The sequence below is a fragment of the Mus pahari genome, chromosome 21, assembly GCF_900095145.1.
Source record: "Mus pahari chromosome 21, PAHARI_EIJ_v1.1, whole genome shotgun sequence".
Classification (NCBI taxonomy): domain Eukaryota; kingdom Metazoa; phylum Chordata; class Mammalia; order Rodentia; family Muridae; genus Mus; species Mus pahari.
Genome location: NC_034610.1, coordinates 21,645,735 through 21,656,616, shown reverse-complemented (window position 1 = coordinate 21,656,616; position 10,882 = coordinate 21,645,735). Strand labels below are relative to the sequence as shown.

Here is a 10,882-nt window from a genome sequence, read left to right as displayed (position 1 = left end):
CCTTCCCTTCCCTTCCCTTCCCTTCCCTTCCCTTCCCTTTCTTTCTTTCTTTCTTTCTTTCTTTCTTTCTTTCTTTCTTTCTTTCTTTCTTTCTTTCGTTGTTTTTACTTTAGATGTAGGAGTATTTGGCCGTGTGTATACACAGTGCCATGTGCATTCGTGTCCACAGGAGACCAGAGGAAGGTGTTAGATCCCAGAACTGAAATTATAGGCAGTTGTAAGCTTCTATGTGGGTGCTGGGAATTGAACCCAGGTCCTCTGCAAGAGCAGTCAATGTTCTCAACCACTGAGCCGTATCTCCAGCCCCAGCACTGTGTTCTTATATGTTCCCCACTCCGGGAAAGCTCCTGGAAGGTCAGGTTCACTGAGACCTCACATGGCAAGTTCTAGCAAAGGGTAAAGGGGCAACCAAAGCTGTCTCATTTGCCAGCCACTTGCCAAGGGGTTTTAATGCTCAGGGACTCAGCTGCTTCCCATGAACAAATGGAAACTGGGGGTTCTGGAGCCCAGGGAGGAACCTCCTCAGCCTAGCAGGGCTGTGTGTCCATGCTACAGTTGACAGTGCAGCCCCCGGGGCCTCTGAGGACAGGCCACACCTGCCTGGAAGCACAGGGGACATCTGCTTAGATCTCAGAGGCTGGCTTATTCTGGGTATGTGGTGAGACCAAAATAGGAAAAGTCAGCGCCCACATGCACTTAGCATGTGCTCCCCTGGGGGATCTTGGGTAAAAGCATTTGTTCATAAATCTCTTGATTTGGAGGTAAAAACTTTTATAGCTTTCTTCCTACATGTGGGTCCCTAGTTTTATCTCCTCTCCTTCTTTGTGTTGAGGGGCAGACTTTAAATATTGCTTGAGCGGGCCTTAACAATGTTTTTCAAATTCAACTGTAGGCGTTCACTGGGTCTGCCGGGGGAACAACGTTCCTTGCTCCAGCCTGGCTCCTTTTGGCCACTTAGGTGCTGCTGTGAAGTCTTCCTAGGTAGATGCTGCTGACTGCCCCTCACGCGCCTGTGTGGCAGGCAAGCCCCTTCCAGCCCCAATGCGGTACTGGTACTGCTACTGCTACTGCTTGACTCCTGTGCAGTCACAGGACAGTGGAAGGCCGTTTGGAGGCTTATCTAAGCCCCAGGATGATGACAGTCACTGTATCCACCACTGTATAATTCTTTTTAGTTGCATTTCCCCCTTCCAGGACGCTTCCTGAGCCTTGAAGGCCCGGGAGGTATCGAGAACAAAGATCATTATTCTTATGTCGCTGGTTAAAAGCAATGGCCTGGCCACAGATACCTCCCTGACCATATACCTCACAGTGCCTGCTCATCCTCCTCCCAGAAACTGGCCTGGATTTTCCTCTCCAGTAATGCTACCCCTTCACAATCTCTGGTTCCAGAGAGGACAAGAGACCTAGCCCAGACCAAGCAGAGAATTCCATTTTCTAAGCCAGAAGGACAGAAGGACCTCAGCTGGGACAAGGACAACACTGTCCTTTCTGGGGTTTGGCCTGGGATTACAGAGAAATAAAAAGTGTCTATTGCTAAGTTCTGTCTGAGAAGGAAGCCAGGACAGAGAAAGACAAACAGACTGAAAGATTGGGACAGATAAGTGACTAGATACAGCCATGCCTGCTGCTGACCCGATAATCAAACATAGATCCCATCTGTTCTAGAAGAGTCTGACTGAAGCAGACTCTGCCACAGCAGGAAATGTACCAGCCAGGATTTAGACCCCTGATCTCAAACCATTATTAAAAGTATGAGGTTGGGGCCATATGGCAGCATGACACAACCTTGCAAGGGATTTTTCGTGACTCCTTAGGTTTCGGTAATTTGAATCCTTTGGAAGAAATCTAGAATATATTCTTTATGTAAGAGAAAGATGTCTTAGAACTTAATAGACACTTTTGCATTCAAGAAAATAGGAATAAAAATGGTACATGCATATTTATATGGCCAATAAATTTGATAGATATGTAGAAGACTAAAAAAAAAAAAAAAGTATGAGGTTGGACAAAGCAGCACTCCTAGCCTGGGCTACACAGTAAGACCCCGCCTCCCCTGCACAAGGCCTCCCAGAATTACACACATCTTTAGGCCCAGAGTCTGAATCTGAATCTGACACAGGTAGAGAGCCATCCTGACTGTCACCTCTGCTGACTCTGGTTTACCCCAGATCTCTGGAGCCTCCCGGGTGGAGCAGGCTCGGTGACCCACTGGCTCTGGACCCAAGGGTGATGAGTTGGAGGCCAGGAAACTGTTCATGTGACAGAGAGTCAGTGTAAAAGAAAACCGACATCCTACCGTTGCTCAGAGTAGAAGACAAGGCAGAGGGAAGAAGAGCAAAGGAAGAAAGACCACACTGGACCCAGACAGAGAAGACAGAGAAGAAACGGAAAGGGCATGCCAAAGCAGCGTAGGCCTTTAATCCCAGTACTCAGGAGCTCTGTGGAATCTGAGGCTAGCCTGGTCTACAGAATAAGTTCTAGGACAGCCAGGACTGAAATAGTGAGACCCTGTCTCAAAAAACCAAGTACTGAAAACGTTTTCCACAAAAAAAGAAAAATCACCAGCGGCCTGAAGCCAGTGGAGATTTCCCTCAGTCATCAGATGTGCTAAGTGGCCCCTCCCACAACACATCAGCTGGGGAACGCCAGAGGTTCCAGCCTGCTTCTGGAAACACTTCTCAGGGGTCAGAGAATCAAAGCCACCTGTGCTCAACAGGGGCCCAGCAGGCTCCATCTGCTTCCAGCAAGCATAGGTGAGGGAGGGCCACCTCGGCAAGGGAGCCGACAGCAGCTGCACGGCTGGCCCTGGGCCCTGGGTACTTACTGTGGTGATGAACCTGTACAGGGGTTGTCTTCTCTCTGTGTACTTGACTGTGATGGGGCTGAGGTCGTAGCGGAACCAGATGGCAGGGATAATACGCCCCGTGTGGCTATAGGCAACATACTCCTGCAGGAGAGAGGAGGAAGGAATGTTACAAGCAGAACCGGCCTCAGGTGGGCGAGGGTGAGGGATGCAGAGGGTGGCCAGACAGCCCCCTCTCAGCTGCCCTGGAAGCCCTGGACAGGCAGCACAGTGAGGGCACGCTGGGTCCCTTCAACTATGGGAAACAGACCACGTAGCTTAGAAGTGGAGCCAGAACGGAGCACGAATCTGAGGGTGACGTGGAAGAGGAAAGTGGGCTTTGAACTCGGTCTAAGCATTGCCTCCTTGACTTCCCAGTCACATGAAATCTTCTCATTTATTCTGCCGGCCACCTCTGCTGTCCTAAGATTCCTGGGGTGACGAAGCTCCTTCCCTGGAGGAGCCACAGACTGGCGGGTGAAGACGTCATCACATCACTAGCTTCCAACAGTATTCATGTAGGGAGGGGAGAGGAGGGTGCTCAGCAGGCCATAGGTGAGCCAGTTCTGCTCAGGGAGATCTGGAAGGGGCATTCTAAACCACGAAGAAGATAGCCTGCCTGACAGGCAAACCAAGTGGGTGTGAACTTGGGTGTGAACTTGCCCACAAAGCAGCGCCAGCACAGAGAACGGGGAAGGTACAGTTCCCACCCTGCCATGGCTCGTAAGGATGCACACGGCATTGGCCAAACGGCCACCGAGGAACTAAAGTGACAGTTATCTTTGGGCCAGTTTCAGCCTCTCCTGGAGGGCTTGGCTTTTCCCGTCTCCACCCCAGGGATCTGAGCTGCCGGCCCATAAGATCCGGTTTGAGCACTTCAGGGTACGGAGAGGCTTCAGCTTGCTCGTGTCTCTTGTTTACAACACATGGAGATGGATGGATGCCGGGGTCCCCAGGCTCGACCTCCACGTCCCCAGCACTGGTCTTGAGCAGCTGGACCGATCCCATGGCACCACTGAGTCCTAACCCACTGGACGGCCACCTCCATTCACAGAACAGGCTGGGGCCAAAGCCACAGAGAGCACTGAGTGAGCTGGTCCAGCCACCAGGCCCTTGCCAAAGCTTTGATGGAGGAAGCCTGCAGCAGAGGAAGCTCAGCTTTCCCAGGGTGACTGTGGGCCACAGCCCGAGCTGAGGGGTAAGAGACAGAGTGAGATCTAGCAGCAGTAGCGTACCAATTACCCAGCCTTCTCAGTGGGCTGCGAGCTTTCTGAAAACATTGCTTCATTTGACAGCAATCTCGGGAAGTGACTACCAAGGACATATTACAAACAAGGACATATGACTGAGCTAGGATGGGGCAGTGTGGTCCAGGGCCCCCTTGATTCCTGCTGATGTGTGGCAGTACCAGGGGGAGGTTATAATGAGTACAGTGGTTGAAATATGCTCCCCAGAAGTCATACACATGCTGCAGTGCTGGGCTGAGCCCAGAGCCCTGTGCATGTGAGGCAGGGCAACCACAGCTATTCACCATCTAAAGTTACAGTTCCTTTGTGTACATCAAGGGGCTGAACCCGGAAGTAGGCCTACACTGGTGGTGGCTGGAGGTGGCAATCTGGGAGGTGATTAGGTTAGATGAGGTCATGAGGTAAGTGTCAACGACAGCATCAGCTCTCCTGTAAGAAGTGGAAAATATGCTTGTGTCTCCATGCCCAGCCCTCCACTGGGCAACAGCGAGAAGGCTCACCACAGGCTGGGCTCCCCCATGCCCCGCCCTCCACTGGACAACAGCGAGAAGGCTCACCACAGGCTGGTGACTTCCTCTTTTCTAATCCATGAGATGAGTCAACCGCTATTCTCTCTTTTTTGGGGGGGGAGGGGGCGGGTAGGGGGAGGTTCGAGACAGGGTTTCTCTGTGTAGCCCTGGCTATCCTGGAACTCACTCTGTAGACCAGGCTGGCTTTGAACTCAGAAATCCNCCTGCCTCTGCCTCCCGAGTGCTGGGGTTAAAGGCGTGCACCACCACTGCCTGGCTAACTTCTATTCTTTACTTACTACCTAGGCTCTTAAGATTTTGTTATGTCACCAGAGAGTAGGACAGACATGGCCTGAAATAGTGAATGTAAGCAATAAGTCTCCCGGAGAGAGTTATAGATCAAAGGGAATCAGAGCATAGGGACCCAAGACCAAGAGGCTGTCAAGGTGGGCACGCCTGGACGACCCCTATTTGGACTGAGTGGGTGAGCAACTAGGGGGCTCTGGAGCCCAAGAGGAACCTGGGTCCAATTCCTACACTGCAACTACACAGCTTGGTGAGTTCCTCAACCATAACGATAGTTAACTGAGCTGAACAGTCCATCATAAATACTAAGGGTCTGGGTGGCCCTGCAACAGCAGAATCAGGAGCCTCGTGGTAAACAGGGAAACGTACTCCAAGCACTTATGTTCCATTGGCACAAGTCATGGTTTCTGGAGAGGCCCAAGCCACTAACTGCTATGCCATCTCATTTCTTTGGCTTGGATGACCCTTGGCTTCCCAGAAGACCTGTGTGTCTCTTGGTGTGTTGGGGTCCTGAGACGTCCACAGCCATCCTGATAGGATTCCCTGCCTGATCCAAGGCATCTACCGTGTGCTGATCAACAGGAGCCTGAAGAAACCAGGACCAGACAATGTCAGAGCTGGGACAGTTAGGGACGGTCCTCTGCCTATTTCAAACAGAACACATCGCATCTCCTTATTAGAGTTTCTCACTTGGACCTTGAGGCCGCTACCACGGCAAGAACTGGTATTTCATCTTTACCCAGACCAGAGAATGAGTCTGGTAGGACTCCCCACCCCCTGTCCCACCCTGGTGAAATTCCCTTCAGCAGAATGTGTGGGACATCGCCTATGCCCGTGGCCAGCAGAGGGCGCAATTGCAATGCTCAGCCCGTTCATGGCCCACTCACCTTGTTGGCCACGGTGTACTGGTAGGAGTAACGCTGCTTGCCGCTCTTGTCCTCATACACTGTGGGCACAATCTTCAAGATGTAGTCATGGGAGGCCAGGGCTGCAGGAATACAGCACAAGATGAAATGGGGTGGGCACTGCCTGGCAGGTGGCTCTGCCTGTAACCCCAAGTTCAAGTCCTCCTGGCACTGCAGGGTCCTCTCCCCTTTCTCTTCAGAATGTGGCTTGCTGGGCTTGTTAGATCTGCACTACACAATGTACAATACTCTGAGCCACACACTTACAAATGGGATAGCCATCAACGAGGGGTCCCCAGGGGGCATTTTCTCTGAGATTCAGGCCAAGGAGCAGCGTGCTCCTGTGAACCAGGGGCCAGGAAACACATCCTCTTTAATGTGTGGACACCAAGAATTATCTAGAAAGAGCTCCAGGAAACAGAGCAGCTTCAGTTTCATCCTTACCTAGACGAGAGAGACTGGCAAAATTACATTCCCCACCATCCCGCACACACACACATTTTCCAGGGAGAAAGGTGGGATTCAAGAAAGACCCCATTTCATTGTAGGTATTGTCTACATGCTTTTTACTTTTAAAATAATCTGGGCTCTGGCTTCAGGAAGAAAAAGGAAAAGAACGCTCCAGAAAGAACTAGGTAAGAACTGATCGATCCCAGAGTGCTCAGTTGTTAAGCACCTGCCTGGCATAAACATAGCCTTGGCCTCCATCCCAGCACTGCCAAAACAAACAAAAAAATCTGGTCCGTGTCTTCCCTCTTTCCCAATAAACTGCTGATCCTTTAGCCCTGTAATATTTGAACACAACCCTTTCACCCAGCGCCCTCCCCCGTCTCCTCCCAGCCTGGATGGCGAAGATGCTAAGAGACTAAGTCTCACATTCCTGCCCCTAAGCCCTGCACGGAGCCTGGGACAGGGCAGACAGTGCTAAGTCCTGCTGAATGAAGTGACTGGGCAAAGGATGAATGGATCAATCAGCTACCAATAAGCATGAGCTAATCGGAACCAGAGCTGCCTCAGCCTTCCCAAGCAAGAGCTGAGGCCCAATGCCCATCCCTCTTATCCCTTCTAGAACCCTGGGCTGGGAACCATGGCGCTAAAGAACACGGGGATTTAGTCTTCTGGGTTCTAGTTCTGGTCTCTGCAGATGGGATTCAGACCTGTACGAGTGATGAGCATGGAGAGAGCATTCCAGCTCTGACTAGTTCTGGCCCTGCTGTCTCCTCAGAAAAGGGCAGCACTCCTGGGGTAGAGATGACCCCCCCCTCACACCCCTCAGGAAAACTGGGGAAGCTCTGGAGCCTTTAAGCTAAGCACAGGGGACCCAGCAAATGCTCGTGCCCACAGGGCTCTCAAGCTAAGCACAGGGGACCCAGCGAATGCTCGTGCCCACAGGGCTCTCAAGCTAAGCACGAGGACCCAGCGCTTGCTCGTGCCCACAGGGCTCTCAAGCTAAGCACGGGGGACCCAGCGCTTGCTCGTGTCCACAGGGCTCTCAAGCTAAGCACGGGGGTTCCAGTGCTTACTCGTATCCACAGGGCTCTCAAGCTAAGCACAGGGGACCCAGCGCTTGCTCGTGCCCACAGGGCTCTCAGGGTTCTGAGCACAGAGGACCCAGTGCTTGCTCGTGCCCACAGGGCTCTCAGGGTTCTGAGCACAGAGGACCCAGCGCTTGCTCGTGTCCACAGGGCTCTCAAGCTAAGCACAGGGGACCCAGCGCTTGCTCATATCCACAGGGCTCTCAGGGTTCTGAGCACTAGGCTCACAGGGGGTTAAAGGCTGACCCCAGTCTTCTGGAGACTCCCATGAGATGGGCTCACATCTATACCTAAACCAGGAGGCAAAGATCACCTTTAAGTACAGGTTTCAAATTCCCACTCTCCAAGGATAAAACCTGAAGAAAGGACGGCCTTAGCGAAAATCATAACTCTACTATTTTTTGTTGTTGTTATTTGTACAAAACATTAGGTAGTCACAAAAGGAGAAGAAAAAAAAAAAAAGAGCCACCCTAATGTCTACTGTGCACAGAGAACCAGTTCACATTTCTTCCCCATTAGTAACATGTCAGATGGATGTCCTCATAGAGTCACACGGGTTCTGTCTCAGGACCAGGTATCACGAACACTTCCAAGTTGACAGCACCGAATGGAGGCCTGTAGAGGCTGCTTGCTTCATTCACTCATCTTCCTTATCTTTAGAACTTGGTACTGTGCCTGATCAATATGCATTCAGTGTCTGACTGCCTAACAGTTCTGAGATATCATGGCCAACAGCTGTCCACATTCTAAGACGCAGGTCCCTATCACACACGAGGGCTAACACTAATAAATGCTGCTTCAAAACGACCCTGTGAACATTAATTTTCTTAGCATATTCCGTGTGTACATGCACAACATGCACATATGGCATGTGTAAGAATGGAGGTATGTGTGTGCACAGTCTTTGGCAAGTAGAGATTCAGCACTAAGACTTTGGAAGGAGCCAATGGTTAATAGGAAGGGTTTGGGCAGGAGGGGAGGGACCAGCTGGTTTCCTCCACTGGCCACCTACAGAGCTGGTTCTCAGAGAGTGGATTCTGGTTTTGTAACTGCTCTATGGATTCCAGGTGACTGCCTCCTCTCAGGACAATGGCAAAACAGTGATTAGCAGCAATGACAGCAGCTGCTGTCGGAGCTTGGCAACAGTTTAGGGGTACAATCGACCTGGAGTGAGACTATGACCTTGGCTTGCAGCAAGCACCTGACTTCTGCCCCCCTGGTGGCTTCCCTAGTCCCATGCCACCAGCTGGACGAGGACTTCTGCGGGGGAGGGGGTTGCTCCATGTTAAGATACTCACGGTTGGAGGTGAGTCTGTCTGCTCCCCCAAGAGCATTGAAAGCCCCATGAACATTCTGGACCTGCAGAGAAGCACAGTGAGAGACAGTTCCTTGGAGGCTCCCACCTTCAAGCCTGGCCTTGCTTGTGGGGACTGACCAGGGGCCATTTGGTCATGAAGGGCAACCCAGCCATTGGATCGAGTTAGCAAGGGCTTCTGGGAGGAGGGATAATTGACATGGATGTGGAGGGAGGCCCAAAGTAGGCCAAATAAGCAGACCCTGCAAAGGACTGAGCCCGGAGACTGGGCCTGATAGAGGCCCATGGGACCTCAGGGAAGCGGGAGGGAGGGAGATCAGAGCAGTAGATGGGGTAGGTTCCTGTAAAGAAGACGTTTTAGCAGGTGTGGCCTGTCCCTCAGGCTGAACCCACGCGGGAGGGAGGGGGCTGTCCACTTGCTGCCTTGGCACTGGAAGTGTGAAGTTTTGGGTTTCTGATCCCAAGGATGGAGATGTGACGGTATGCCCGTCCTCTAGGCTGAAAGAGTCAGACTGGCAGGACCCACCCTCAGTCTGACCAACCTGTGCAAGACTTGGCACACAGTAGATGTTTGATAAATGCTTTTCAAGCAAGCAGACGGACATGGGTTGGCTCTGAGCTGGAATAGCTGTGTACTCATGTGGAGCAGAGCTGTTGTCCTTTGGTTCTGAGCCTGCATGTAGCTCTGGTCAGCCCTCTCCACTGCCTTAGCCTAGGTCCTCACCCTTCTTACCCAGGCTACAGCCCCTCCCTCATGTCCATGCAAACAGCCTTGCTTCTCGGGTCCTTCTTCCTCGTGGCAGGTGTACATACTTGGTGTGCAGGGGCCACACTTGTCAGCATCCCCTTCATCAACCAAGCAAAGAATTTCCCACGCAAACCCAGTCACCTGCTCCCTACCTCCTCAGTCATCACTCTGGGTGTTCAGTCAACTGAGAGCAGCCCTCATAGGTCACTCAGACCTTTGATATTTCATGTCTACATGTGTCATTCTGGGGTCACAGATACATGCTTATTAATTTTCCTGAAAGCCAGCTTAAGAGTCTGTGAATATAAAAATAAAGGGTTGTGTGTAGCGTAGAAGGGCCTCCTGAGAGGGTAATGTGTATGACGCATCCTTGCCTGGGCCTTGTGTCAGTGCCCATCATGGGCCTGGCCGCGTTTGGATGCAAGAAGAGAAAGGCCCTCTCCACAGTACCATGCTGGTACTATGCTCTTACTTCAGAGCCTTCAGAGCTCTAGCTTAGATAAATTTCAGTTCATTAAACACCCACCTAGTCTGTGCTTCGCAGTAATAGCAACAGGAAATAGGCAGAAGCAGTTATGAAGGGACTGAGCCAAACCCTGGAGTCCACCTCCCTCCCAGCCCAGGTCCCAGGCTGAGCATCTCCATCTGTTGTGTGGTTGGTGGCACCACTGACACCATAGCCACCACAGGCACATAGAGGACCTCATGTGGATGACTCTTAGGGACCAGCTCACGACCATGTCACCCGTCCCCTGCTCACCTGTAGTGTATCCCCAAAGGAGAGTTTATGGATGGTATGTGTCATGTCCGGGTTCTGTGGCTGCGCTGTAGCACTATGTGTGGACACATGGAAGTTGCCGGGAACCTGGAGGGAGAAAGGCAGGTTTCATATATCTGGGTGGCTGTCCAAGGGGAGCTGACTGCAAGGAAGGGCTGTGATCCGTGCATGGCCTGGGGCATCAGAGTCATACATACACTGGCACCGGGACCCTGGCTTGTAGCGTTTCTAACTGTATGACTTTGAAGAAGAACAGTACACTCACAGGAGCTACTGAAAGAAGTGTCTGGAACAACCCAGGGCAAGAGCACATGTGAAGTGTGCATGTGGGCACCTGACACCGAGCCTGGACTTAAGATGACAGCAGTCTCTGCCCATGTCTGTGGACTCCAGGTTGCCGGCTCAGCAGTGGGTGAGGGTGCACTCTGAGCCAGGAGACCAAAGTGGCTTCCAAGAACTCTAAACCAAGCTCACAGCTACCCAGTCAGCCTCATCGCCACCACCAGGGACTGAGGACAGTGGCCTTGTAGGCCATCGTTATCCCCACCCGAGATCTCTGCGGAGGATCTCAAAGTAGCCTCCGCCCTGGCTCCATGTCTGCACCCTCGCCTCTCCCTGCAGACCTCCCCAGGGCCTCCCAGTGTCTGCGCACCCTCGCCTCTCCCTGCAGACCTCCCCCAGGGCCTCCCAGTGT

The 10,882-nt window shown here is 52.1% G+C and overlaps 1 protein-coding gene across 1 annotated transcript in view; it reads right to left on the bottom strand.

Moving 5' to 3' along the window:
- Positions 1-10,882, bottom strand: part of Ergic1 (endoplasmic reticulum-golgi intermediate compartment 1) — a 94,702-nt gene that overhangs the window by 13,496 nt on the left and 70,324 nt on the right. The window contains exons 6-9 of the mRNA XM_021221830.1: positions 10,171-10,275; positions 8,646-8,706; positions 5,795-5,895; positions 2,828-2,950 (exon numbers count right to left, since the gene is read on the bottom strand). Of these exons, the coding sequence (XP_021077489.1) occupies positions 2,828-2,950; positions 5,795-5,895; positions 8,646-8,706; positions 10,171-10,275 (390 nt within the window). The remainder of the gene's footprint in view (positions 1-2,827; positions 2,951-5,794; positions 5,896-8,645; positions 8,707-10,170; positions 10,276-10,882) is intronic.